The 25,505-nt window shown below is 42.7% G+C and overlaps 1 protein-coding gene across 4 annotated transcripts in view; it reads left to right on the top strand.

Moving 5' to 3' along the window:
• Positions 1 to 25,505, top strand: part of ARID1B (AT-rich interaction domain 1B) — a 335,932-nt gene that overhangs the window by 215,920 nt on the left and 94,507 nt on the right. For all 4 annotated transcript variants that reach the window (XM_063329382.1, XM_063329380.1, XM_063329379.1 and 1 more), the window contains one exon: positions 17,151 to 17,394. In XM_063329382.1, the coding sequence (XP_063185452.1) occupies positions 17,151 to 17,394 (244 nt within the window). The remainder of the gene's footprint in view (positions 1 to 17,150; positions 17,395 to 25,505) is intronic.

Consider the following 25,505-nt stretch of genomic DNA (forward strand, 5'->3'; position numbering starts at 1 on the left):
TTCGACTTCCCCGTTGCTCAGAGTGAGCGAAAGGCCATCCCTTCTGAGGATGAACAGGAGCTGTTTTTCCTGGGATGGTTGCCAGTTCTGCACCTAGGCCAGAACACATCTCTTAACGTATGTATCTGTGTGCAGCTAAAGGGAACAGAGTAGACATTATGATTTGCACTTTGCTTCCTTTTGTTTTGAATTCAAAGGCCATCCCTAATTGATGGAGGTTTCCTTTACGATGCACTTATTTTCAAATCCATCATGCAGTGCTTGTGCTGCCCCTTGCCTTCGTGGATGCGCTGGTCTTTGACCCAGAACTGGTAAATGAACCCTGCAGGGAAATCATTAGAGAATTGGAACGGTTGCGGTGGAGGGACCAAGGGTCAAACCATTACCTCCCTGTAGGACCGTCGACTTAAATTGGACTTCTTGCTTTTCGGAAGCAGGTCAAGTGTCAGGGACGGCTGAAGTGGTCAGGTACAAACCGATACAGATCATGGACACAATTTGGGGTTTTTAGCTTGAAAAATTAAAGCTAAGCAGGTTGGATTTAGTCTAATGATGCCTTCTCTGTTCCTCTCGTCTTTTCTCCCTTTAAAAAGCAAAATTAAAATCCTGAGAAGGTAACGGGAGCCAGCACTCTGACATTAACGTGCTATTTGTGATCTTTTGGCACGTTCATAATTTTTTAGAGTGGTTGGTTCAACCTTTTTAGTCTTTCCGTGCAGTTTTCTTTGATTGAAAAATAACAAATGATATTTTGTAACAGGAAAATACCTCCATAATTCTTACAAGAAATATGCTTCCTGCTCTTTTTTCCCTTCCTCAACTGTTCTTTGCATAATTATTCACACTCTCAAAAAAATGTAAAGCGACCTTTTTCATACTGTACGAAATAAATATTTCCTGCTCCTAGAGGAAAAACTCCCCAGTAGTGCATCTATGGCGATGAAATATACTGCTGGATATGAGAAAGTATTTAATGATTTAATTTAGAAATCATAAGCCTTTGAAGTATTTTTATAATGTTTTATATAATTCCAAGTGTGTAACTATATAAAATAAGTTCAAGATATCAAAAATGCCCCAAATCTATGGGTGTCATGCTACTGAAACATGACCACAAGCACTGAAGATCAAAACTAGATTGTACTAAAAAAAAACAAAACAAAAACCCAACAGGTGAAACCTGTTTTGTTTTTTGCTGCAATTTCAAAGTGCTGCAGAGACCCCTTAGGAACATCCTTCTCCTCGGCTCTGTCCACCACTGTTCTTATCATGCAGCATTTAGTAGTTTTCAGTCACTTTCTGTCTTGTGTAAGGAATTCTCCCCTTCTGAAATAATTAACGACACACAAGAATTAAAACAAACGCACGTTTGAGTGAGTGGGCTGAAACCCAGCGCTTCTTTTGAAATCAGTGGCAGAGGAGTGTTTCTACAGAAGTAGACGTGTTTTGATCAGGGAAGATAAATTAATTGCAACGTGTCTGATAGGTAAATGTTTTTACGAAAAAATTGAGGGAAAAATAGGTAAGTACTATTTTGACTGGGGTATCCTGCTCTCTGAAATGCCCATACTTGAGACCCACAAGTCAAGAAGACCTGGAGATCTCAGAAGTCAACATGAAACTATTCACCGCAGGGACAGATCCTGTGAGAACTGGTCTGGATTGTGGATGTCCTGCTTCATGGCTTGTGATTCACAAAGCAGGCTGTCCTCCCAGTTGGGTTCTCTCGGACTTGAGGGTCTTGGTTGATGGGAAACTCAACATGAGTCAGCAATGTGCACTTGCAGCCCAGAAGGCCAACCGTATCCTGGGCTGCATCAAAAGAAGCGTGGCCAGCAGGTTGAGGGAGGTGATTCTGTCCCTCTGCCCCCACCTGGAGTAGTGCATCCAGCTCTGGAGCCCCCAGCATAAGAAGGACATGGACCTGTTGGAGCAAGTCCAGAGGAGGGCAGCAAAGACGATCAGAGGGCTGGAACACTTCTCCTGTGAAGTCAGGCTGAGAGAGCTGGGGTTGTTCAGCCTGGAGGAGACTTCAGGGAGGCCTTATAGTGGCCTTCCAGTACTTAAAGGGGGCCTACAGGAAAGATGGGGAGGGACTTTTTGTAAGGGCATGTAGTGATAAGGATGAGGGGTAATGGCTTCAAACTAGAAGGGGGTAGATTTACATCAGATATCAGGAAGCTTTTTTTCACTATGAGAGTGGTGAGACACTGGAAGAGGTTGCCCAGGGAAGTTGCGGGTGCCCCATCCCTGGAAGTGTTCCAGGCCAGGCTGGATGGGGCTTTGAGCAGCCTGGTCTAGTGGGAGGTGTCCCTGCCCACGGGGGGCTGGAACTAGGTGATCTGCCCTTCCAACTCTAACCGTTGGTCCCTTCCAACTCTAACCGTTTTATGATTCTATGATTTTTGTGCTTATAGAGGGCATTACAGCCTGCCCCGTGCCCTGACAGCACCTTGCCTATCGATCAAGGAAGACAGGGGAACGGACTAGCTGGAAACTAATACCTTTTCCTCCAGCTCCTTCCACTCCCAGCAGCACTTTCTGCTCAAGCAGGCTGAAACCGAGAAGCACACTGTTGCCAGTGTGCAGAAAGAAAGCAGCTTCCCTAGCATCTTTGTTGTTGTGTCTGGTGAAAGGTCAGCGGTTTGGAAAATGGCTTGGTGGGTACCAGGTGGTGGAAGGGAGAGGCTGCTCTCCTCCTCTTAGGGTGGGCTGTATTGAGAAGGCACACACAGCACGGCCGGCTGCCCAAAGTGCAAACCCTGCCTGGGCACGGAGGCAAAAAGGAGCGGGCTGGCAGCCTTTGAAAGTTAAACAGGGAGATTTTTCATTCACAAGAGCTGTTCCAACAACTCCTGATGTTGATAATGATGAATGGTGTGTAATGAAGGGCTGCGCAGCTGAGAGAAACAGTTCTTTGAACATGGCTTTTCCGCTGTAGCGCATCAGGACTAACAACCCGACTTCCTTTGATAGCAGGGTGATGGGATAGGAAGCAAACTGGAAGGAAAATGATTTTCCCGAGCTTCTTGCAGAAAGCATACAAGGCACCAGGGCTTTTGCTTGTCACTCATGCAATCTGCTTTAAAAGGTGAGAATTCGAGATAGCACAGATTATAGTAACGATAACGTTAGTCAAATTTTAGCCAACTTAGAAAGGTAGACACGACCATTTAACGGACCAGTATATTAGTGTTCAGTACAGTTCACAAGAGGGAGAAGTATTTTGGGGGTTTTTTGGCAGGTGAGTAATTACCTTATCTACCACCTCTCTCATGTTGGAAGAGGTGGTGGCTGAAGAGCATTCTTCCCTCTGCTGGGCATCCCCTGGTATCCCCTGTATAACATAAGGCCTGTTATTTTACTTACTTTTAATTTAATGGTGGTGTTTCCAAGGTCATGAACCTTTGCGCCTTCTTCACGTCTTTACTTTTTTTTTTATTAAAAATAGAAAATAAAAATATTCTAGAGGTAGCATTGCTGATTTCTAAATTTCCCCTAATATTCTGAAAAGCACTACATATGCGGCTTGAAATTGGTATGTGCTACATGATAGTGTTAATTTATTTAAACTGCGTCTAGTTTTACAGAAAGCTCACTTTTCACTCATTTATATAAGTTTGAATATATAGCTATAAGTATATATTATATAAGTATATAATATACAGGTATCACTCTACAGAGTGATAGGTATATAAGTATATAATATACAGGTATCACTCTATGGAGTGATAGGTAGGTATGTCTATGGGAGAGGTGAGGTGTTTTCACTTGGCTGTTTGTTAACTTCTGACAGGAGATGAAGGACCAGCACTTGAGATCTTAAGAATTTTCCCTCCCTTCTTTGCACATTTGTACCCCTAGTGTTACTGGTACTGCCCCCTCTCTGTTTCAAAATTCAGTAACAAAAGAAAGTTAACACTAAATGTCATTTTATAAATTGCAATAATGATCACACAGCTGTGCTTTCCTAGTTGTATAATGCACGTCAGGATCAGTTTAGGAGCTCAGCCTCATTTCCTGCCCAGATGTAATTCTGGTGACCATTATTACAGTAGGAAGGCTCTCCTCGTTCGTTATGGCCACAGTCTGACAGAGGCCTGTGTGGCGTACCGGAGGCCAGCGTAGAAGGATGTTGCAGCTTTGGTTTAGCTGCACAGAAGATTTTGGCCAGTGCATGATGCACGTGTGGGTGCATATGGAGGGGGCTGCTGCAGACAGCACCGGTAACTCATGCGCCTGTGCCCCTGTGTGCATAAAAAATAATAATAAAAACTAACTTAGGTGTGCCTGCCTTTCTTAAGAAAGGCTGTCTTTATTTATGAGCCTGTGAAATTCTGAGGAGGAGCTCTTACACTTAAATGAACCTGTGCGCAGCCCATAGAAAAGCAAGTGCCTGCAGCGCTAATAATGAGAACTGACAAGGCAATCCTGCTGTGTTTATTTATGACCTTCTGCCTTTGTTAGCTCTTGTGAGAAATTCCTCTCTAACCATAACAGTATTGCTGGAGCTTGGCACTGTGCTGAGGAATCCTACGGCGCCCCGAGGCCGCTCACTGGCACGGGTACAGCTCGCAACAGATTGGCACGGTTGTTGAAATTTTCGTATGTTTTCCCTTTATTTATTTCTTTACTTAACTCATAAGGCTGTTTGTTCCTTTGGTACGTTTGTTTGTTCTGACAAGCACCCTTCAGAAGTATTTTGGGACTTTGTGAAGGTCCCAACTTACTGATTTGCTTTTTTTCCTCTTTTTTGGTGGTCTGTCTAATGAATAACTCAGAGGATGAAATGAGCTTTGGTTTGATAGTTCTGTCTTCTTAGAAGTTGTGAGATAGGTAGGTTTTTTTTATAAAGACAGACAGCAGTGTATAAATGCTGGCCCTACTTGTGGTCTTCAGCATAGAAGACTGAACGGGGGACTGGGACAAGTGCTCAGGCAACGCTTCAGGAAAGCAGCAATGACCTTTAACGCCACACAGCAAAACTTGATGAAAGTTTTGTTAAGAACCATTTTCTCCTTGAGCTGTAGCTCTCACAAGCCATGCCTTGACTCAAATAGCTGTTTTCCCATCTTTCTACCACACGCATTCCCCAGAAGAGCTGCTGGCCCTGCTCCCTAAGCTGTGTTGTGTGGCTGGGACACAGATTTGGAGGACAGAGGATCAGCAATAGATAGGGCTGCACCTGAAGGTCTGACAGAGCCGAAGTCTCTCTTTGCTTTACCTTGTGATGACCAGGGTGCAGCCATTGACAAGAGCTACAGTTCCTCAGGCCGCGGCATGCAACGTGGGGTTTCCATGGGGGAACAGCAGCAGCAGGAGAGGAGGGGAAAGGGTCACTGCCTTACAAGATCCTGGCAGACCCTCTTTCAAAGAAGCTTCCAGCTGCAGCCCTTTTTTCCGCCTCTGTCACGTTACCTGGCGTGTTTTTTTTGCACCATGTCTGAATGCAAAATTTGGCGCAACTAGAATAGAGATCAGTAGGAAAAAAAGTTCTCTATTACTCTGTTTACAAATATTTCATACAAGTGGCTTCCAAATGCACTTCGTGGGTCATGGTACTGCAGTGGCACTTGCTGGAGGCAGCCACAGCAGGGACAAAGCCTGGAAGGTGTTGGGGAAGGACAGCTGGCACCTTGGTGCTTCAGTAAAGCACCATCGTACAAGAGGGCAGATCGGAGTGCTCTGCTTGATAAGGTTCCACTGAGCGTCCACCCATAGTGGTCCATGCAGCAGCAGCCACATTTTGGCCGATCACAGTTGCTGCACGCTGAGCATCCTATCTGTGCTTTCTTGGAACTTTTTCAGGGCATTTTTATTAACATTACACTGAATTGGTACTTCTGTGCAATACAAACCTCCTCCCTTCAAGCCAAAGAAAATTTTGGATGAACAACCTACTGAAAACTATCTAAAAGATCTCTGGACTCCTTGTCTTCTCTGTGATAAGAAAAAGCTGCAACTTTGAAGCATGCTTAGGCACTCAAAAACTCACAAAAAGCTAGCTTTCACAATTCTCTATGGTAGTCTTTCCTTTCTATGATATATTAACTAAAGAACAGTAGTAACTGGCATATTGCTTTTTCTGTAGATTGCATAGTCCACATGGTTTAACACTTGTGCAGTGACTCTTCCATGTTTCCCCTCACTTGTTGCATTTCAAGACTACAGCTAAAATTATGGACCTGTTGGATAAAGATTAGCTTAACACACTTAATGATCAGAAACAACCATGTCATTATCTTAGCCTCAAGGTACTTCTTCCCACCCCAAATGCAAAGTTTGTAAGCCGTGGCTGGGACAGCATGCTTACCAGTAGTCAGGGGGAAGGTATTGGCCTTTCAGAATTTTTTCTTAACCTGTAGTGCTCTAATTAAGCTTTATCTTTCCTACTAGGGTAATCAAGACATTATTTCCAAAGAAATCTGAGGCCGAGGCACTTTTCTAGGATTTCAAAAGCCTTTTGAAATTTATATAGAGGTTTCTGAAACATGAGTTCTACACGAGTCTGTTAAAGCCGTATCATCTCAAAATATCGCGTTCCCTTGCCGCTCAATTATTTTGCACAATAGCGTGCCCAGCCAGCACTGAATTACTGCGAGGAGATGTGAATTCCAGAACTTGGGGTGATGAGGGAGTCTGGTTCTAGCTGGCATGTGCGAGAAATGATCTGAAAGTTTATTTTCTGCTTTATTACCATCTTGGATTTCACTTCCCAACCTTTTCCCAGGTTACTGGAAAATGAAGGGCTGGGAGGGGTTCAGTGAACAGCTCTCGAAGCGTAATTGTTTGGTTTTGCTGGTGTGGCCAATAAACCTCAGACAGGAGTAAGCAGTTTGTGTGCGTGTCAGGGGGCGTGGAGCAAAGCAGAGTCTGAGCAATCACAGCCCTGTTCATTTGTGCTTTACCGGTTGTCAAACTGCATGCTGCTGGGGTCACAGTGGATTCAGAAAAAGGAAAGAGAAACAAAGAGGGAGGAGGATGAGAGACTCTTCTGTGATGCTAGGAGGATGAGTCTGGAGTGGCAAATTAAACTAAACTTACTGCAGTAACCATTATGATACTTAATTTCTGCCTTATACCGCAGTGTAACACTGCTATCAAGGACATGGACCTGTTGGAGCAAGTCCAGAGGAGGACCACGAAGATGATCAGAGGGCTGGAGCACCTCTCCTATGAGGACAGGCTGAGAGAGTTGGAGTTGTTCAGCCTGGAGAGGGGAAGGCTCCAGGAAGATGCTATTGCGGCCTTCAAGTACCTAAAGGGGGGCCCACAGGAAAGATGGGTCAGGGAGTGCAGCGATAGGGGTAACGGTCTTAAACTGAAAGAGGGTAGATTTAGATTCGATATTAGGAAGAAATTCTTTACTGTGAGGGTGGTGAGGCACTGGAACAGGTTGCCCAGGGAAGCTGTGGATGCCCCATCCCTGGGAGTGTTCAAGGCCAGGCTGGATGGGGCTTTGAGCAGCCTGGTCTAGTGGGAGGTGTCCCTGCCCATGGCAGGGGGGCTGGAACTAGATAATCTTTAAGGTCCCTTCAAACTCATTCTCCAACTCCATTCTGTGATTGTATGATATCCGTTTTGTTACAGTTTTGTTAAATAAGAGTTAATTAATTAATATTGTTCTCTGAGACAAGTCACCTCATTCAGTCCCATAAAAATGAATCCCATGTAACATTTATCGCTCTTTTTGGTGTATACATTTTTCTGCTCCTTTCAGCTTGTGATTCAGGAGGAAGAGATGGAAAGCTATCGGAGCACCTGTGTTTTTGAAGTTTAAGATGTGTTGGTAGCTTATTTACCATCTCATTGAATTGTGGTATTTGGTTACAGGGTGTTGTGGGAGAGAGAAGAAAGAGACACAGTATGATGCATGCACAAGCCCTAAGCTAATGAAAAACTATGTTTTGTAGATCCTTATTCCCACGGTAACCTGCTGGGACATCTTTTTTATCAAACCATAACTCTACAAAGGGTATTAATATGCCAAAAAGAGGCAAGTGCTGTAGATCAAGAGCTTTTAAACCTTCGGCATACAGGTGCATAGGTTCATCAGTTGTTTAAGCCCCTTATCATGGTCCACACATAGGTAGCCTTCGGCTGTCAGAACAGCTCGCTCGTTATCAACTTGCCTAATTTACTGTGGGGTGAAAAGATCCGCTTTCAGTGATCGGTGGGCAATTGATTTTTGGACCAACACTTCTTCTGTTCTCTCAACTGCAGTCTCCAAATCAGATAGTATTGTAGGTCCAGACTTTTTAACAGCACAGCTAATGCCTTCTGAATGCAATGAGGGATAGTGTGAGAATCACATGTAGAAAGATGTTAATTTCTAATTGCAAAATAGGTGTGTTGTGACTCAGGGTATGTCTGTAGTAGTAAATGGTAAGGTATATTAAGCCCTCTGAGGTTGTGTGGTCATGTTTAAAGAGCTTCTCCTACGTGAGCTACCCTGCATAGACCTATTAAGAATCTTTGCACTGTAATCACATATGGGTGTACTGCAGGGATAGACATGGTGTGAATTTTACCGCATTTCATGTTATGGTATTGTGAAGTGGTGTTTGCTTGAGCCACACCTGCAAAATCTCAGGGTTTTGAATATGTAGTCTCAAGATAGATGGTCTGTGGCTGCCTGCATGTGCTGCAAGTTTCCAAAAGTATGGTAGCCAGAGTAAATGGAATAAAGGGAGTAAGCAATAATTTCTAATGCGTATTGCTGCTGCTCCTGCTACAATTTTAGGTCTCTTTCAGATCTGCTGACTCATATGTTCTTTTGGTAATGTCTTGTTCTTCTTTCTCGTATTCTTTTGCTCAAATCCATGTTTGTCTGTCTTGTGATTCAGTAGTGCTTGCTTACTTGGTCCGATTTCTTTCTGTATCATCTGTGAAAGTAGAACAAGTAGGTAATGGGAGAGGGAGTAGCAAGTGTTTTCCTTGTGGCTTTTGTGATGCTGGATTCAACGTGGCCAGAAGCACAGCTAGGAATGCAGGCTGGGCTGGCGAGCAGGGGAGTTTACCTAGTGGCTGTTTGAATTCTAAGCTTGCTGCAGGGAGGGAGGAGGATGGTGATCCCCAAAATGACAAGTTCCAGAGAGCTTGAAAGGTTCTGGATCAGTGTGTGTTTTCCTTCAGTCAGCTTCCTCTCTGTTTTATCCTGTCAGTTAAGTCTGTCTTCTCCCTGGGGAGGTAGCTGTAGGCTACATGATCTAGAAAATGATTGCAGTCCAAAGAGACGCAAAAGAACGCAGTTATGTCTCACCTTATTCTCCTTTATATGGAAAAATCTTAAGTTCAACAGAAGGGATTTCATGTTTGGAGACGGTCAAGAGCGGCACTGAGGAAACTATGGATGGGAAGTAGTATGAGTATGACTGAATTTTACTAGGTTGCTCTTACGCAAATGCAACTTTTCTTTCTTCTCCATGGGGGCAATTTGTTGTGGTTTTCATTGATTTGGTTGTTTTAAATGTTCATGATTTATTGAGGATAAATAGCTGATGCTGTAGCTACAAGAGTTGTTGTTGAGAATTTTTCTTTGCCACAATGCTGAAGAAACAAATGGCTCCTGAGGGTTCATGGCTTTTTGTTTTTAAATTTTATTTCCAGAAATTCTACTTGCTAAGCATTCTGCTTCAGAGATAGACAGTGAAGTTTGTATCTTGAGAGATGCTGTGTTATTGTTTTTCTGTTCTGGAGATTTACTGTTTATTTTCGATATAAAAAAGTATTGTTGTCAGACAAGCTGTGTGTCTTACCTGTTTACAGTCCTTGTTAGACTTTGTCAATTTGCTTTTGATAGCACATGGGTCATTAGTATTTATCGTTTCATACACAGGAGTCGATGTTTGTAAACTAGCAACTTTTTTTATGCCATTAGGAGGTTTCTTGATGCAGCTGGAGACCTCAGGAGCCCCCTTCCTGTTGACTGTCAGGGAGGTATGCGGTGCTCTGGGCTTCCGTCAGGTGCCTCGAAACTACGGGTCAGTTTTGAATTTCTAATTGCCCTAAGCTGTTTTTGATGTAAAGCTCTTCTCTGGACAAGCAAATAAGATCCCGTCGTGGATCAGCGTAGGCACAGAAGCATGACTATATTCATTTTAGCATCTTCTTCTCATCCTGTGTCTGACAGATATGGGCATATCATGTTCTGTTCTAGGGCACCTGTATCCATAGGTCAAGAATTTTTATTTTTAGATAAGGTTGTCTTAGAAATACAGATCCTTTGCTTGTTAAACAAATGTAGTAAGAAATTGTTCTTTCTTTAAATGAACTGAGAGTCGAATGCTACAGTGAGATGCCATACTCAGCAGAACAAAATCATATCCCTCATTAGGGTGGCAGTCCTGCCTAGGCAGCCGGGAAGGCCGGTCACGTCTCTTGCCCCTCGCGGGCTGTGCTGTCGCGGTGGTGTTCACTGTCAATGAAGGTGCAACCCCGTGTGCGAGGAGGTGTGCCTTCAGCCACAGCATCTCCTGCGCAGCCCGCCTACTCCTAACAGCTCGGCTCCTTCATCCGAGATCCGAGCCGGTAACGCTCGGCACCAGCTCATCATGTACGCTTGTTCATATTGTAGGACTGGGAGTTACCTAAAAAAGGAAAAGAAGCGGGGCTGGGGGGGATGGGGATGGAAAAAGGTATGACTGTTTGTTTGGTTCTGACTTTGCAGCGAGTCCACTTAAGATCCCTTACATTTGGCAGATGAAACGTTCCCATTAACTGAGTGTTTGGAGAAAAACCCGTCAATTAAAGTGAGCAGCAAAATTCATACCAGCTTTAGTGAACCTGTTTAAAAAACAAGAAAACAAACCTTCCTTTGCTCTTTCCACACTCTCGGCAAGTACTTATTTATTCGGACTTTTCTTAGAAACAATGTTTTCTGTGCACTTTTAATCAGGGGGATTTTTTAAGACTGGGAATGAATTTCATATCCAAATTACGAGTAAGAACTGTCCAAAACCAGGCATTTGCTTAGTGATCAGGTAGTAAGCTGTGACTTGAATATGTTTTGCCAAGTTGGCTTTTTGTAGATAATTTCTTGAAGACTGAGGTAATTCCAGGATCCCATAGGTTGAAAAGGCGGCAGGCAGAGCACTGGCACTGCATTGTTTGCTTATGGTTTTTCTCAGTTGCTTGAGCGAGTATAGGGCTTTTGGGGAAAATATTTTGCATTCTCAGGGACTTCCCTGTGTAACTTCTCAGAGAAAGTATTTGACACTGATAGGAGTCCTTGCAGCACAGCTCAGTAGCTGAGTTATTTTGGGAAGCATATGTCTGCAGAATGAAGGGAATGTGTTTCCCCAGCAAGTGGTGCTTTGTCACTAATATAGTGCAAGAAGCTAGTGTTTTTATCATATACTTAGAATTTCCTTCAGCTAGAGTATTGCATGAATAGTTTACCACATAGAGGTTAAAGTCGAAAATTTGGTTAAAAACACTAAAACATTTAGTAAGTGGAATAAAGTAAGATTGATGAGTACCATGACTAACTAAAAAGTATCTCTGTGCGATTATTGTCAAAGTTTGGGTTTGTCTTGTAAGTAAGTTTTTAGTATGAGACAAATCCCCTCCTTACAATAGCATGTTCTGAGGTACAGTTGTGCCCGTCAATAAAAACTGAGCTTTTTCCTCAAGGAGGTGTTTGAAATGGAAGTGATCCTGTCTACTTTTCCTCTCCAAACCTTGAATTAACAAGATTCAGAGAATGAACCTTGTTTCCTGCCTCCAAATTCATTTCAGTAAGGGGTGTAAAAGGCACTTTGGCAAAAACGTGACAGCAGCCTTACTGTCTCCTGTTAAAGGAGCATTTTTTAAGGATGTGCCTTAGGTATGTTTGGTGTGCTTAGTTGAGGGTTGCAACGTAGCTGGCATGGAAGGAAGACACCCTTGTAGGGGGTAGCAGCCCTTGAAAATGAAAGGATTCTCTTCATGGTCCCCATCGTTGCTGTGCCCGTGTGTTTTTCTGGTTGCGCAGGCGATGGGAGGCTGTTAGCTCGCTTGCTGCTTCGACAATGTGACCAGCAGGGCCTTTGGAAGACTTCTTGAAACATGCTATTATGGGCTGCTTTGTGATGAAAAGAGGTCTTACAAATATCTTGAAATTTAAACAGAGCTATTGTGGGTTTTCCCTTTGTGTGCGTATGTGTGTTTGTCAGCCAAATCATTTGTTCAAAGTTAATCTCAATTACAGAGCATATTGTTCATAATCCCCTATGGCTCCAAAACAATAGCAGAGTGTATGTCTGCTTGAATATATATTTACATACTTACATGTAAAATATGTTTGCGTGTATATATAATTTTACTTCTAAAGCGGTGACTCATGTTAAGGAGATGGATATTTCATGCAGGATCCTGTCTTGTTGAACAGCACTGTCCTCCATCCTAATAAAAATGCTGCAGGAAGGCCTGAATGGAGTGAGCAGGGCTTTGATCCTGCAGCCAGTCGGTTGCTGCAGTTCCCTACGCGTAGTGCTGGGATTCATGCTAGCAAAACGGATGGTAGGGTAGAGTCTGGGGTTTTCAGCTTCTTGGAGACTGGGAGGTTTTGTGTGTCTTTAATTGTAATATCTGCAGAGTACCTCTGTTTTTCTTCTACTCCCTGAGCATAAAGGAACCGATAGGCAATAGTTGGGAAATTTAAATAAATCCCAGGCTGTATGTACTCTGCACAATCCCTGCAAGACAGCCCCAAACTACAATAACCTGTCAGTGAATTTAAGGTGTAATTTAGTGGCGTAGGAGCTCAGTCACCAAGGTGCCTCACACTTTGCCTTTTCACTGATTTCAGAGAAAGGTGCTCATCATTTTCCAACTTGAGGTATTTAGCAAGGGATCCTTTTAGTAAAATCTTGGTTTATGTCTGATGAGATGTTCTTGAGCAAAATTGGCAACTACACGAAGTGTTCACGGTGTAAATTTTTGCACTGTGGTGAACGCTCTAATCCTGTCACACTCTGTGTGTAAAATTCTGGTGTTATTACCGAGTTACTGTAGTCTCCTTTTTGCTGTTTAGGTGTATTCCTTGATTAAGTTAACTTTATATATATGAGTGTTTTGTGTTGGGTTTTTTTTTTTCTTCTTCTTGTGCTCTCTTTGTAAGTAACTTTGGATTTCCTGGCTCTGTATAAGCAGTTCACTTCCTTCTCCCCCTTGCTGGCCGCGTTGCAATAGTAAATTGGTGTGCTGTTTCAAGAGTGTCTCTCCTGTCAGTCTGATAAGATCGTACCACCAGGAAGGCATAACATTATAATCCCAAGCACAATGTGATCCTGTTCATTTTAGCTCTTGTACTTGTCAGAGGGACAAGAATAAAGGTTGTGCATGGGTGGAAGGTGAGGCTAGAAGTGAAGATAGTCAGAGATAAAACACTTTGCTAAAAGAGATAAATCCTGCGCAGGGACATTTCAGTTTGTAATCAAGGTATTATCTAGAAATGAACTTCGAAAGCTGTCTGGGATGTCCTGGGATGTAAAGCTGACATAGAGAATACAGAACTGCAATATGTATTTGTGACAGGGGAAAAAAATTATTTTGTCCTTCGTTTTTTCTAAGATTCGGTGCCACATTTGAAAATATAGTCATAGCAATACCATAGACAAGAACAAAAAGATTACAAGAAATGGATCTACAAAAACCAAGAGATTTCTTGTGATTTTAGACTTCGTTCATTTTACTAGAAGAAATTAGTGCTTTCCAGAAAAAGCCTCTGTAAAAGAGGCAAAATTTAAGGCATGCCTTAGGGTACGGGGACTTCATCCCCTTAAAAAAATCCCAGCAATTACCTAACCTGCCAACTTTCCAACAAGATAAATGGAAGCACTGTAGCTTGAAGGTGCCTTGGTTTGAATGAGATGCAGTAAGTAAGGTCTCTCTGTTCTTTACAGGCATCATAGATCTGATAGTACTTATAAAAGAAGAATAGAGTTGGTGCCCTGCTGACTAAATTGTCCTCTAGAGGAGTATTAGTTACAGAGCTTCTTTGTTAACTAGGCTGTATGCTTAAACCGCTGTGAATTTCTCTTATTAGTAGGCTTTTTAATAGCTTTACATATGGATATGCTAAGTAAATGCAAGTATATCCATGTAATTTACGTATATAATGTGTACGTGTACAGTATTTTATATATAAATAAATGATTGTGATGTGGAAGTTGCACATGACTTCATTACTGTTCTGTTAAACCGAGGTAAAAGCAAGCATTAAAATACTGATAATAGGAGAACAGTAAGTTGACTTCTGCTCTTTCTGTCCGGGTGCTTCACATAAAGTCTTTCTTCTCCTTCTCTTTAATTTCCCAATTAGCTTTTGTGGATAACAGAGGTGTTTCTAAAGCCTTTGTATGCTGGAAGTTTCCCAGTTGCTCGCCTACTCAGGCTTTCTACCTGAGAAGACTAGGTAAGGCCACGAAGTGTACGCTAACAAAAAATACAAAGTAATGACCCGCAAATCGCCCTGCGCAGAGCAGCTGATATTCCTCATTTTAGTCCGCCATAGCACAAGGTAAAGGTTGTGTAGCACAGCCCAGGCATCTAGATACGCAACAGCCTTTTGTGCTATCCTGAGAGCAGCCTTATTATCAGCTTTCGTGATGGGTCTGATGAATGAATGCTACCGTGGCATCCTTGGCAGATGAGTTGATTGTGAAGTTCCTCATCCTGAGGAGGAAATCCTAGTGCTTATTCCGAGCAAAGCACGGCGGGTGTGCCGAGCCCGCCTGGCTGCTCCCTCTGCGTGTGCTGGGGAGGCTGGTGTGGCTTCGCTCTTTAAACTAGACCGGCATCATGCAAGCCTTCGTCTTCCTTTTCCGCTTTTGTGAAGGTGTTGCCTCAGGTTGGGGAGGAAATCCCTGGAAGGCAGGCACTTGAGGAAATGCCTGGGAGTCATCAGTCACTCCACTCCCACAAGAGGCTGGAGAAGTCGGATGCAACCTGATGGGAAAAGTGAACTTCATTCCTGTCCCCATGCTCAGCAAGCTGGGGAGATGCTGTGGGGAGCGGTCAGGTTTTGCCTTGGTCTCTGAACAGCAGATAATTTCATCACGACGGTGCCAACTGCTTCGTGGCTTTTCATTATTTTGGCATGTTTGTTTTTCAAGTGCTTCGTGGCTTGCTGAAACAAATTAAAGCTTTACTCCACACACCCTGTTAAACTCTTTGTTATTCTAAACGTAAAATCCTGTGTTTTCTATATCTTCTATCAGTTGGGTGTCTATCTGTTTTTTTATGCAGAATTTGTATTCCTTTAGAATAGGCTCTATTCTCCTACATTCATTTTTCAGAGGTTTATTATATGCTTTTCAGGAGCATTTGTTTTATCAGCACTTCCTGCAGCATTTGTTACACATCACGACAGCAGCGATTTGATTCCATTTAGAAGAATACCATATTATGTACGGAAAAGCAGTAATTGCTTACCTGTTTGCCAAATACATTCTACTGTGAAAAATCTCTAGCATTGCTCTATAAAGTATCAAATGGTGTTATTTCTTGTTTACATTTTCTACAGTTAATAGTTTCAAAAAAGAAACAATGAAAATATTTTATTGCCCATTTCACAATTAAATTTCCATTTGTAGGGATTTGGGAGTCTACTCTTGAGCGAATGTGGAGTCCACGCATACAATGAAGTTTCAAATTAATTTCTGCTTTTCATATGCTTAATGAAATACATGTACAATTTTGTGCTTGTCAGTAAAAGCAAAATTAACCTGTGGTGAGAGTTGGGCTTGGAAGACTGACTGTATCTGTCTTGGAGGAGACTGGCTGGGAGCCTCCCTCATAACCCAGGTAGTCGGCGTCGGGCAGGACCTGTGCTCTAAATACACCACTTTGTGTTTCATCCAAGTTCTGTAACTTCTAAAAATAACGTTATTTTTTGTTATGAAAATTAGGCAGCAGTAAGGCTTTGCTTCCTGAGCTCTTTGCTCGGGCAGAGCCCAGATGTTTTTGTGCTACTCAGAGGACGGGTCCCGTTGCCTGCGGTGCAGCCACTTGCATGAGCCATACTAGTGAAGTCAGTATCAGCCAAAGTAACACACTTTGTCATCCCAGGTATTGGAAGCCTCAAAGGTCACTTAGTGACCTGTTGTATATGTGAGGTAGCTCACTGCCCCTTGTTTGCACCTTAATTCCCTAATAAAAATAGTAGTGTGCTCCTTAATTTGTGCCTTCCATAATCATGGAAGCACAGCACCTTTGCGCTTTTCAGTTTGTACGAAATTTTTCTGTGATGCTTAGGAATTAACATTTTTCGTGACAGCTAAGGGGCATGCACTTGCTTTGTCACAGCATTCTTGGTTTTTCATATCTGATTTTACAATGACTTAAAAAACCAAATTACTGCCACAGATCCGAAGACCAATATAACTCCCGTGTTACAGCTTTAGGGAACAGGCCCAGCAGTTCATAGTTAGAATTCAGATGTGCTTCGACCTAGGGATGAGATGTCTCATTGAAAATGCAGCAGTTATGAACTGAACGGGAGCAACTGGTTAGCAGTGTATTCGAATGAAACGGAAGAGAAAGTGTGCGTTGTAGGCCAGCATTTGATGGAAATGGAGAACCAGCCTTCCTTGCTCCTGGGTGGCCAGTGGGTCCTGTGCTGCTGCTGGGGGCAGGGCCTCTTCTTGTGTCTCTTGTGCAGGGTGAAGGAGCTGCATGCGAGTGTTAGAAGGGCTGCCTATTTTACACCCTTCTTCTCTCGTTTTGGTGATGGTTTAAAGAGTGAATTTTATAAGCTGTGATTGTAACGGTAGCAAACCCCAAAATGAAATACTGTGTGAAAGTGAAACTGATGTATCATTTTCATTAGTTTTAGTATGCTCAGGCAGAATTTGTGGGATTAATTTTGAAAGCTTAATCCAGATGGAAAAGGTTAAATTCAATGTTGAGTGAATTTGGTTCCAATTCATTTGTTGCCCTCGCTTGTTCTTTTTCTCAAAAGAATTAGAGATTAAGCGGAGAATTGTACATACTATCCTCGTTTTCTGCCATCATTAAACTACATGATCCAGCGTTAAAGACAACCTCTCAGTTATCTGCTGCAGTAAGTAAACAAATGGACCTCGTCGCCGTGCCAGCTCTCGAGTCCTGTGGCCTGATCATTAGTTCATACGACTACTTAACGTTCTTTTTTGCTTTTTCCTCAGGATTTATCTGGATCCATTGACGACTTGCCGACTGGAACTGAAGCAACCCTGAGCTCAGCTGTTAGCGCGTCAGGCTCTACAAGCAGCCAAGGGGAGCAGAGCAACCCTGCACAGTCTCCGTTCTCCCCTCATGCTTCTCCACATCTCTCTGGCATCCCCGGGGGCCCATCGCCTTCCCCCGTAGGCTCTCCCGTTGGAAGCAACCAGTCGAGATCTGGTCCCATTTCTCCAGCGAGTATTCCAGGTAAGTTTGTTCCAACAAACAAAATTAAACCAATACATGGGTTTATTACATAAATAAGTACTCCTGTATTCCAAATTCATTTATTTTCTGAGAATCCTGCATTTTCAGGGCCTTTTTCTGCAAAAAATAAATACTTAAAGCAGGGGTAAATTCCGCCTAAACTTCAGCTGCCAAGTCCTTGGAGTGCTCAGAGTTGTATTTGACTCCACATGTGTGTTTGATAAATGTCTTTATCATCGGCAGATGCGAATACTTGATCGTAATTTTTGTATTTGGTTTGTGTGTCATGTATCTGTCAGATATTTTTCTATGTTATTTACAGGGTCCCTTCTTTGTTTTTACTGTGGATTTTTGTTGGTTTGGGCTTTTGGACTTGTATGGTGATTTCAGGCCTGGAGGATGAAGCAGAGGTTTTCCAACCCTGTTTTGTGATAATGTAGTTTTGGACACGAGTACAGAATATTGTATGAGATATTTCTTAATATTTGCAGAGGTCAACAAGTTACTAGGAATCCAGCCCTACCAGTAATAATTGAAATGCCAGTGGCATGCTTGCCACTCGCTCTCTTGTGCCACACGGAGTATGACACAGAGTCATTCATGTACATTCAGAAGTTTGTGGAAATCTGTTAAGATACCCAGAAGACAAAAAAGGCGCACGTTAATTCCAGTTCTTACCTAGTCCCCACCCATCTGCCCTGTTACTTGCAGGTGGTCAGGCAGCAGTGTGTATTTGGTATTTCAGATTAGTTTAATTCTCTTTCTGATGCTCAAGTTTTTGATTATTTTCTGACATTTGGAATACTAGGGGAATTCCTAAGAGTAGGAGAGTGCTGACATTACCCCAGGGATAACACCAGTTGCTTCAAAACCACGAAAACATCAACATGGAGCTCAGTTAAAAGAAACAAAAGCAGTGATGCTTTTTCGTTAGATGTGCTGTAAACCAAATGCAGGTTAAAATTCAGTAAGTAGCGTGTGTTTCGGTATTCAATACAAAGGTATCTGTGTGAAGTGTAGGTGCCTGTTTGCATAGAGAGGTTAAACTAGATAAGCAAAGGGGAATAAGCTCAGTGGACGCAGGAATGTTGCATGCTGAACGTGGCCTGAGCGTGTTGAGCCCTGATGCTGCCTGTGTGCCCTGCAGTCATTTCTTCCCTCTCCGGCCGCTCTGACCGGCAGCATGTGCTCAGGTGGGGCAGGAATAGCAGGGGCAGTGGCAGGGCCAGAGTATTTGCACTATTTGCAGTATGGTAGCTTTGTATTTGCAGCGCGTTTCCCAGTACGTGGTGCAGAAGCCCATCCCAGTTGTTGAGTAAAGCCAGATAGTCCACCTACTGGAAAGGTAACATTTTCCCACAGTCGGATTCAGCAAGTAAATGGATTGACGTTTTAGCAGCCTGATTGCTGAATAGGGAAAAAGTGTTGTGACGTTGAAAATAGCTTTATTGTAGCCATGGTAGATAAGGATGGGAAAAATATAGTGTGTAGGGGAAAGTAATAACTTTTATGAAACCAATTGATCCCTGTGGGGTAAAAATAAGAAGGGTTGTGGGCCCAAAGGTCAGGGTCAGAGTCCCTTTCTCACTTCAGCTGAGCCCAAAAGCTCATTTTTGTGACTGGCCTAATGAAAAGTGTTGCCTCTTCATACAAACCGCACCACCATTTTGCGTGGTGGTTTTTTGGTCTGCCATGGTAACACAAAAGCAACTCCTCCTCAGGAAGGATTTTTATGAATGGCGCTAAATCAAAATCACCAGCCGCTGTTTCCCCAGCACAGGCAAGCTCCTGGATTCTGCAGCTCTTCTGCTAAAGGTGAACTCCCAGGCGTGAGCTAACACAGCACTCTCCGGAGGGGAGCCGGGCAGCTGCGGGAGCATTGCTGCTGCTGCTGCTGCCGCCGCCACCACCACTGCGTTTCTCAAGCTAGAAAATGACCCGAGCCGGGCTGCTATTTAAAACCCTGTGACTGGTGGGATGCCGCCGGGTGCTGGGGCTTTCGAGCCATATGAATTAGGCTGTGCTTTCACCATTGTGCTTCATTACTAGGACTTGGGTAGCTTTTTTCATCAGCCATATTCACAAGACCCTATGAAAAAGTAACGCAGAGCTTGTTTGCATTTCTGTGGCTGTTCGCAGCGTTCAGGTCGTGGCTGTTTTTGAACATAAATTGTGTAGTACAGCGTCTCGCCTTTAATAATTTTGTTCGCTGCTATTTTCCTCTCCGTTCTCACCCTACCCTTGTTTGTTCTGACCTCATTCCTCTCCTATTACCTCCTGCAATGTTGTGCCACAGCTTCTCCCTGTGACATAGATTGGCTCTTTCAATCATTCTCTCTCCAGCAAGTCATTGTAAAATGAGCAGCTGTTGTGTTGCTGATAGCTATGGCTAGGGAAAGCCAAAATGTTGCAGGGGGTTCGTGGTGGGAAGGCCGTTAAAATAAAGGTGTTGCTTTCCCAGGGTTTACTGGAAGAGAAGCATCCTCTTCCCAGTGCCTCCTTCCTTGCAACAAAATTGAAGACTAATTTAACATCAAAAGGGCAGACAAACAAACAGCCCCCCTATTAAACCTCCCAAATGGCTGATTCTCTTCCACTGCCTGTTTAAGCTGTCTCCCCACCCCACCGCAAGCCTGCCGCCCCGCATTGCTTTCTGCTGCACGCCGCGAATTTCACGGGAATGGACTGGCACAGGCAGCAGTGACATTGGCACATCCCTAGCTCAGTGGGCATTTCCTTCCTGTGCTCTCTTGAAATACTGGACGAATATTTTGTGTGGTAAGTGGCACACACATACACTGCCTTTGTTTCCATCCGCGTTACCGGAATAGACCAGGGAGATTAACCCCTACGAGCAGAAAAAGCAACTTTGACGCGTTTTGTTCAGAAAGATAGTTTTCTCTCTAAAATGGTGACACTTCTCGTTCAGATGCACATTTATTACAGGACTGAAATCCTACTCCTTTATGATTTTTAGGGATTCAAAATGGCGTTCTGATTTCCTGTTAAGTAGATCATTATTCTGCTTTGCCAGAAACCCTGATCTCTTTATTTTGTAGCCATCTTCATAATTAGGGTACGTGTTATTCCAAAGAATGAGATGTGATGCCCTGCACTTCTTTGGGTCTTGAACTGTGCCTGATTCAACCCTAAACCATTAGTGGAAGCTGACGCAGCACATCATCAAAATGCACTGCTGTTGCCAGAAGATTTAGTGGCTGTTAATTTCACTTTTCTCTCTTTTTTTTTTTTCTTTCCTTCCTCCTCCAACCGTTCCAGTTTACTAACAAAGCAAAAATGTAAATAAGCTAAACTCCCCTTTCTCCCCCCCATCCCCAATTTTGATCTCACTGGCCAAAGGCTTTTGTCAGCTCTTTCTCCCTTGCGGTGTAAGCAGCAAAAATTTTTAATATTAAGAGTTCTGCAGAAGATTGCTGATAGGCCAGGAATCCCTTAACCCATGATGGACAAGCAGATTTTGAACGAGCTAATAGATTCTATTATTTTTAAACCTGTGCAGCAATTTTTATCTGTATAGAAGAGAAGGGTATGCTATACTAACAATGAATAGCAAATGCTGTCTTTACAAATCCGTAAAAGTATTTTTTTCCAATATCAGTATTTTGACTTACGCTTTTAATTCATGTTACATTTAGTCTCTGAACAAACGAGCTTATTTTCACTCTGTTAAGCATCAGCTGCATTGTTGTTTTTATTGCAATTGTACTGGTGTCTTCTTTCACCAAGTAGCTTGGATACAGCTGCAGTTACAATTTTCAGAAGAAATCCATGCATGGACACTCTCACTTAGGAATGTTATTGCCAGTCATCTTAATTTACGCTAACCAGTGGTCACCACCCTCCTCTGATTAAAAAGACCCCAAATTTTTAATTCCGATAAATAATATGAGTCAATGGGTGTGTTGCATTCAGTGATCAACTCTATTCTTTGCAAACCTGGAGCTCTTACCCTCCTGTATTGATCAGCTAGCTAGCTTGAAATCCAGGACTGTCAGAATTACAGAATTAGAGCTAGCACTCCAGGCAAAAAAGGAGCAAGAGGGGAATGCGATGCCCAGAAAGAGCTGTAACAGGAAATCTTGCCTTGATGTGCATGTTAGTCAATGTGTGGATAGACTAGGGTGACTAAAATGCTGAGAAAAGGCTAAAATGAGCAATAGTCTATCATACTCCAAAAGGACATTTTAATGCAAAAATCTGAATAGGAGTGATGCTTTCTTTCATGCCTTATAACAGGAGAAGCCTAAGAGTTTAACTGCTTCCAGAAGAGGCTGCAGTAAGACAAGCCAATCGTACAGATAGTGTTTTAAACAAGAATTGAGAAAAATCTTTTGCTTGGGATTGAGCTCTTCCACATGCTTAGTCCATTGATCCCCATTACTAGTATGTTATATAGAATGGACTCTTTCAAACATTATTTGAGGGAGAGAAGACTACCATATAAAAGTGAATTTGTAATACTCTATTTTTTGTTGAAGTTTTACAGATACCCTAAATTAATTGCAAAAGAAGAAAGGGGATTATATCCTTGCAAAATGGATATGATCCCCCTGTCTAGAAAGATTATTTTAATACATCTATCAATATTTCCCCCTTGGCTTCTCTGGAGGCAAAAATCTTGCAACAGCTTGTTGCAAGGAAGATGCATGCTGTTCATTGGCATCCGGAGCAGAAAAAAACAAAACACAAAATGCCATTGACGTAGCTATGTTCTTAATCACTGCTAGTGCACAAAACATCTATTCAGCAGTTTTGCAAATCTAGAATGCTTACAAATGAAATATGTGAATGTTTCTCATAGCAGTGGTTTAAAATCCTTTCTTTTAAAGGGCTTGAAGAACATTGAGAGTTTTTCTGTCTTTTGATAAGAGGAAAAATAAGCAAATTGTAAGGCGCTCTACCTTGAGGCATTGCTTCTAGCATATGGAGCATCTAACCTGTGATACCTGCTAGAATTCAGCCCAGGTCACAACTGATGAATAATCTGTTGTCTGAAGGCTTCGTGAAATAACTAAATAGTTTCGGTCAGGTTTCTTGAGGAAAGCTTGTGCTACAAAAGCCGCTGTCAAAACTGCTATCGTACTCGCAGCCTGGCCAGAGGGATCGGGGAGGTGTCCTTCTCTGCAGAGGTGGTCTTCCCAGAACAGGTGCAGGCGATGAAATGAGACAGAGACACGCTGTTCGAGTTTCTCCTGTTAGGTTTTCCTGATGACAGAGGGTTTCATATTCCAGCACCATCAACCTGCTGTTTTTTATCAGCTCTAAGTTAAGCGTCAGATAGAAAAACAGTAAGTCACCAAACCCAGTATGCCCTGGGTGGTTATTTTTAGGGGTAGTTCTTGGTGTTTAGTTTTAAGCGTTTTCAGTTGCTTAATGTCTGGTTTATCAATGTTGATATTTCTTGGTCACACGTTTCAGTTTCGGTGTTTAATTGCGGTGTAAGCCAGTGATGAACATTTCTGCCCCATGGGCTGAACACCCTGCAGGGTCCGAGGAGCACGGCACTGAGGCTCATCCAGCACCCTACCAAGGCTTCATGCAAACCTTCCCCAGAAGACCAGATAGTAGCACCCGCATCCCCATAGCCGTGCTCTGCCCCATACCTGCATTGTCCTTTTTGTTGATTCCTGCCGGGCCTGTTTTCGCCATCCCGACAGCTGCCGAAGGAGCAGCATGGTGGGGCAGCTGTGGCTGTGCGTGCCGTGGCAGCACGCCTACGGCAGGCCGCTTCTTGTAGCTCTGTAAGTGATTGGTGGCCTCGTGCTGGTACAAATCCACCTAGAGTATGACGGCTGTTGAAATCCAATTAAAATCTTTGCATAATTATGCATGTGCTCTGGTTCACGTAACAAAATTCAAATACACTTAACCACAGCCGCCAAGATTTGACAGGTATGTTTGTTGTTAGTTTTAGATGTATACTTTAAAGCCATCATTGGGCAATTATTGTTTACATTTAATCATTAATCTGTGCATTTCTTTCTAACTTTTTTGCTCAACCCACTAGTGTTTCTGTCAAGAAATCTAATACGGTGTATATTTGGTTTTGAACACTTGTTGGTTTTTTTATTCTGTAGTTATTATTTCACTACACAAGCATAAATTCTCTTTCCTTCTTTGTGTTGCCAAATAGAGCATTCATTTGTGTATTACCATAAATTAAAAGGTTGTCTTTCACTCCCTTGTCCTTTGCAATGCTAAGCAGTGATTGATGAGTAGATGGGAAAAGTCTTTCATGTTTCCATCAGTATGTTTTTATTGTTGTTGACTAATGGTTGTTACACCTAGATAAAATAGAGCGTAAATGTAGGAGGTGGTTTGGTTTCTGTGGTGGGATAGGCTGCTGCAGTTTTCAGTTTTTCTGTGGACTGTGTGTCACTGCCATTAGAGATATTTAAAGAGGCCTTCATGCTTCATAGTTAGTGTCAGGTTTGACTAGACAGCTACGTGGTGCGTCCCTTAGAAGGAACCTGAAAAATTGCAAAGATGGCTTGAATTAATTCTGGGCCAGCTAGAAAATAGCCATTTAGTCTCAAAAAAAAGAACATTTCCTCTACCTCCAGATAATATTTTTTTAAAAATTAATGAAAGGCAAGATATTCTCTCTCTTCCTTAGGGACAGAATTCATGCAGGTTGAGCTGCAGCTTGAAAGATTTGAACGGCCCTTTGACAGCATCGCTCCATAGGTAGATATGGATGTCAAATTGCAAAGTGGGTTTTTAGAAAGCAAACACAAAAGAACAACTCACTCTGACAGCGAGCTTTTCTGTTCGTTCCCCATCTCCAGATAACAGTGGACTCAAGTTATTGTGATGTGTTGATTGATTACAGCCGTTAAGTTTCTTAGTAATCAGTTTCATCACTTATTCTCAATTCACGCTTGCACCTTTGATTTTTCTTCCACAACAGGGTGATGTGGGTTGTCGTTGACTAATGAAGAACAGAATTGGTTTCGGCGTGAGACAAACGGAATGCCGACACCAATCCCAAAATGCATTAATCTTTAATAATCCACATCTGCATGTTTATAAATGATATAACCAGGGGTTGCTAATGTTGATACTCCCCCTTCCAAACAGAAGCTGACATAGAAGTTGGCTTTTGCAAACTGCATGAGAGGCACGTGGCCGCGCGTGGTGTGTGTGACCTTGCGGAGGGAGCTCGCCGGATGAAAGTTCTCAGTTGATTAAAAATACATGAAGAATTGCTCCGCTTCTGCACCGGTCTTTGGAGCTTATCGTTGTCGGGTGAGATTAAATATGGCATGATAGATCTTGTCTTCAGGAAGATCAGACCCACCAAATGGTTTTTGGAAGCGGGTTTGCTTCAAGGTGCTTTTATCCTTTATGCATTCGACTTGCCCTTTTCTCCCCCAGCCCCGAGAACCGTTGAGTCCAGAGCTGTGTAATATGCAGTGTAACACAGTAAGAAAAACTAGATTATCTAAGAGTTTTTTCCTTTTGAGGGTAGTATATATGACAGCACATACATTTTTCTACTAAAGCATCTGTTACTCACAGGCAATGAATTACTAGGAGAAGTAGCAGGCAGGACTAGCAATATAGTTCGTTCTCAGATACCAGCACTACTCTAGTTTCCACCTGCTTGTCTGAACCTGAGAGAGTCAGGAGGAGTAGGGAGGAGTGAAACTCCATCGCTACTGGTCTTTTGAGTTAATGCCCCCTGATGATGAATATTTATTCTGAGCAATTCTTATACGTAGCTGGATCAAGGGAAAAGAAAGACGGATAAGAAAAGCAATTGCAGTTCGCATTCACCCTTTCTTTGGGATCTTGCATGTTTTCGCACCGCAAATATTATAAATGAAAGTTGATAATATGGTTTTGTTGAAAATTGGCAATGTTAAAATTAGGAGTTAAGATTTTTATTAGATGGCAAATGCTGGAAGCGTACGTCTGGTACATTTGTTGTGCTTCTCAGGCTCTTAAAAATTGTAGTCACAATGAGGAACAGCTTAGAGAAAAACTCCTCATAGTTATAAATGCAGTCTAGAGAACAAGCATTGGTAATGAAAAATTACTCCTTTTGGAGCTTGGATTAACTCCCTAAATGGAATCCTGAGGTCTTA

This window comes from Chroicocephalus ridibundus, chromosome 3 (assembly GCF_963924245.1).
Source record: "Chroicocephalus ridibundus chromosome 3, bChrRid1.1, whole genome shotgun sequence".
Lineage (NCBI taxonomy): Eukaryota > Metazoa > Chordata > Aves > Charadriiformes > Laridae > Chroicocephalus > Chroicocephalus ridibundus.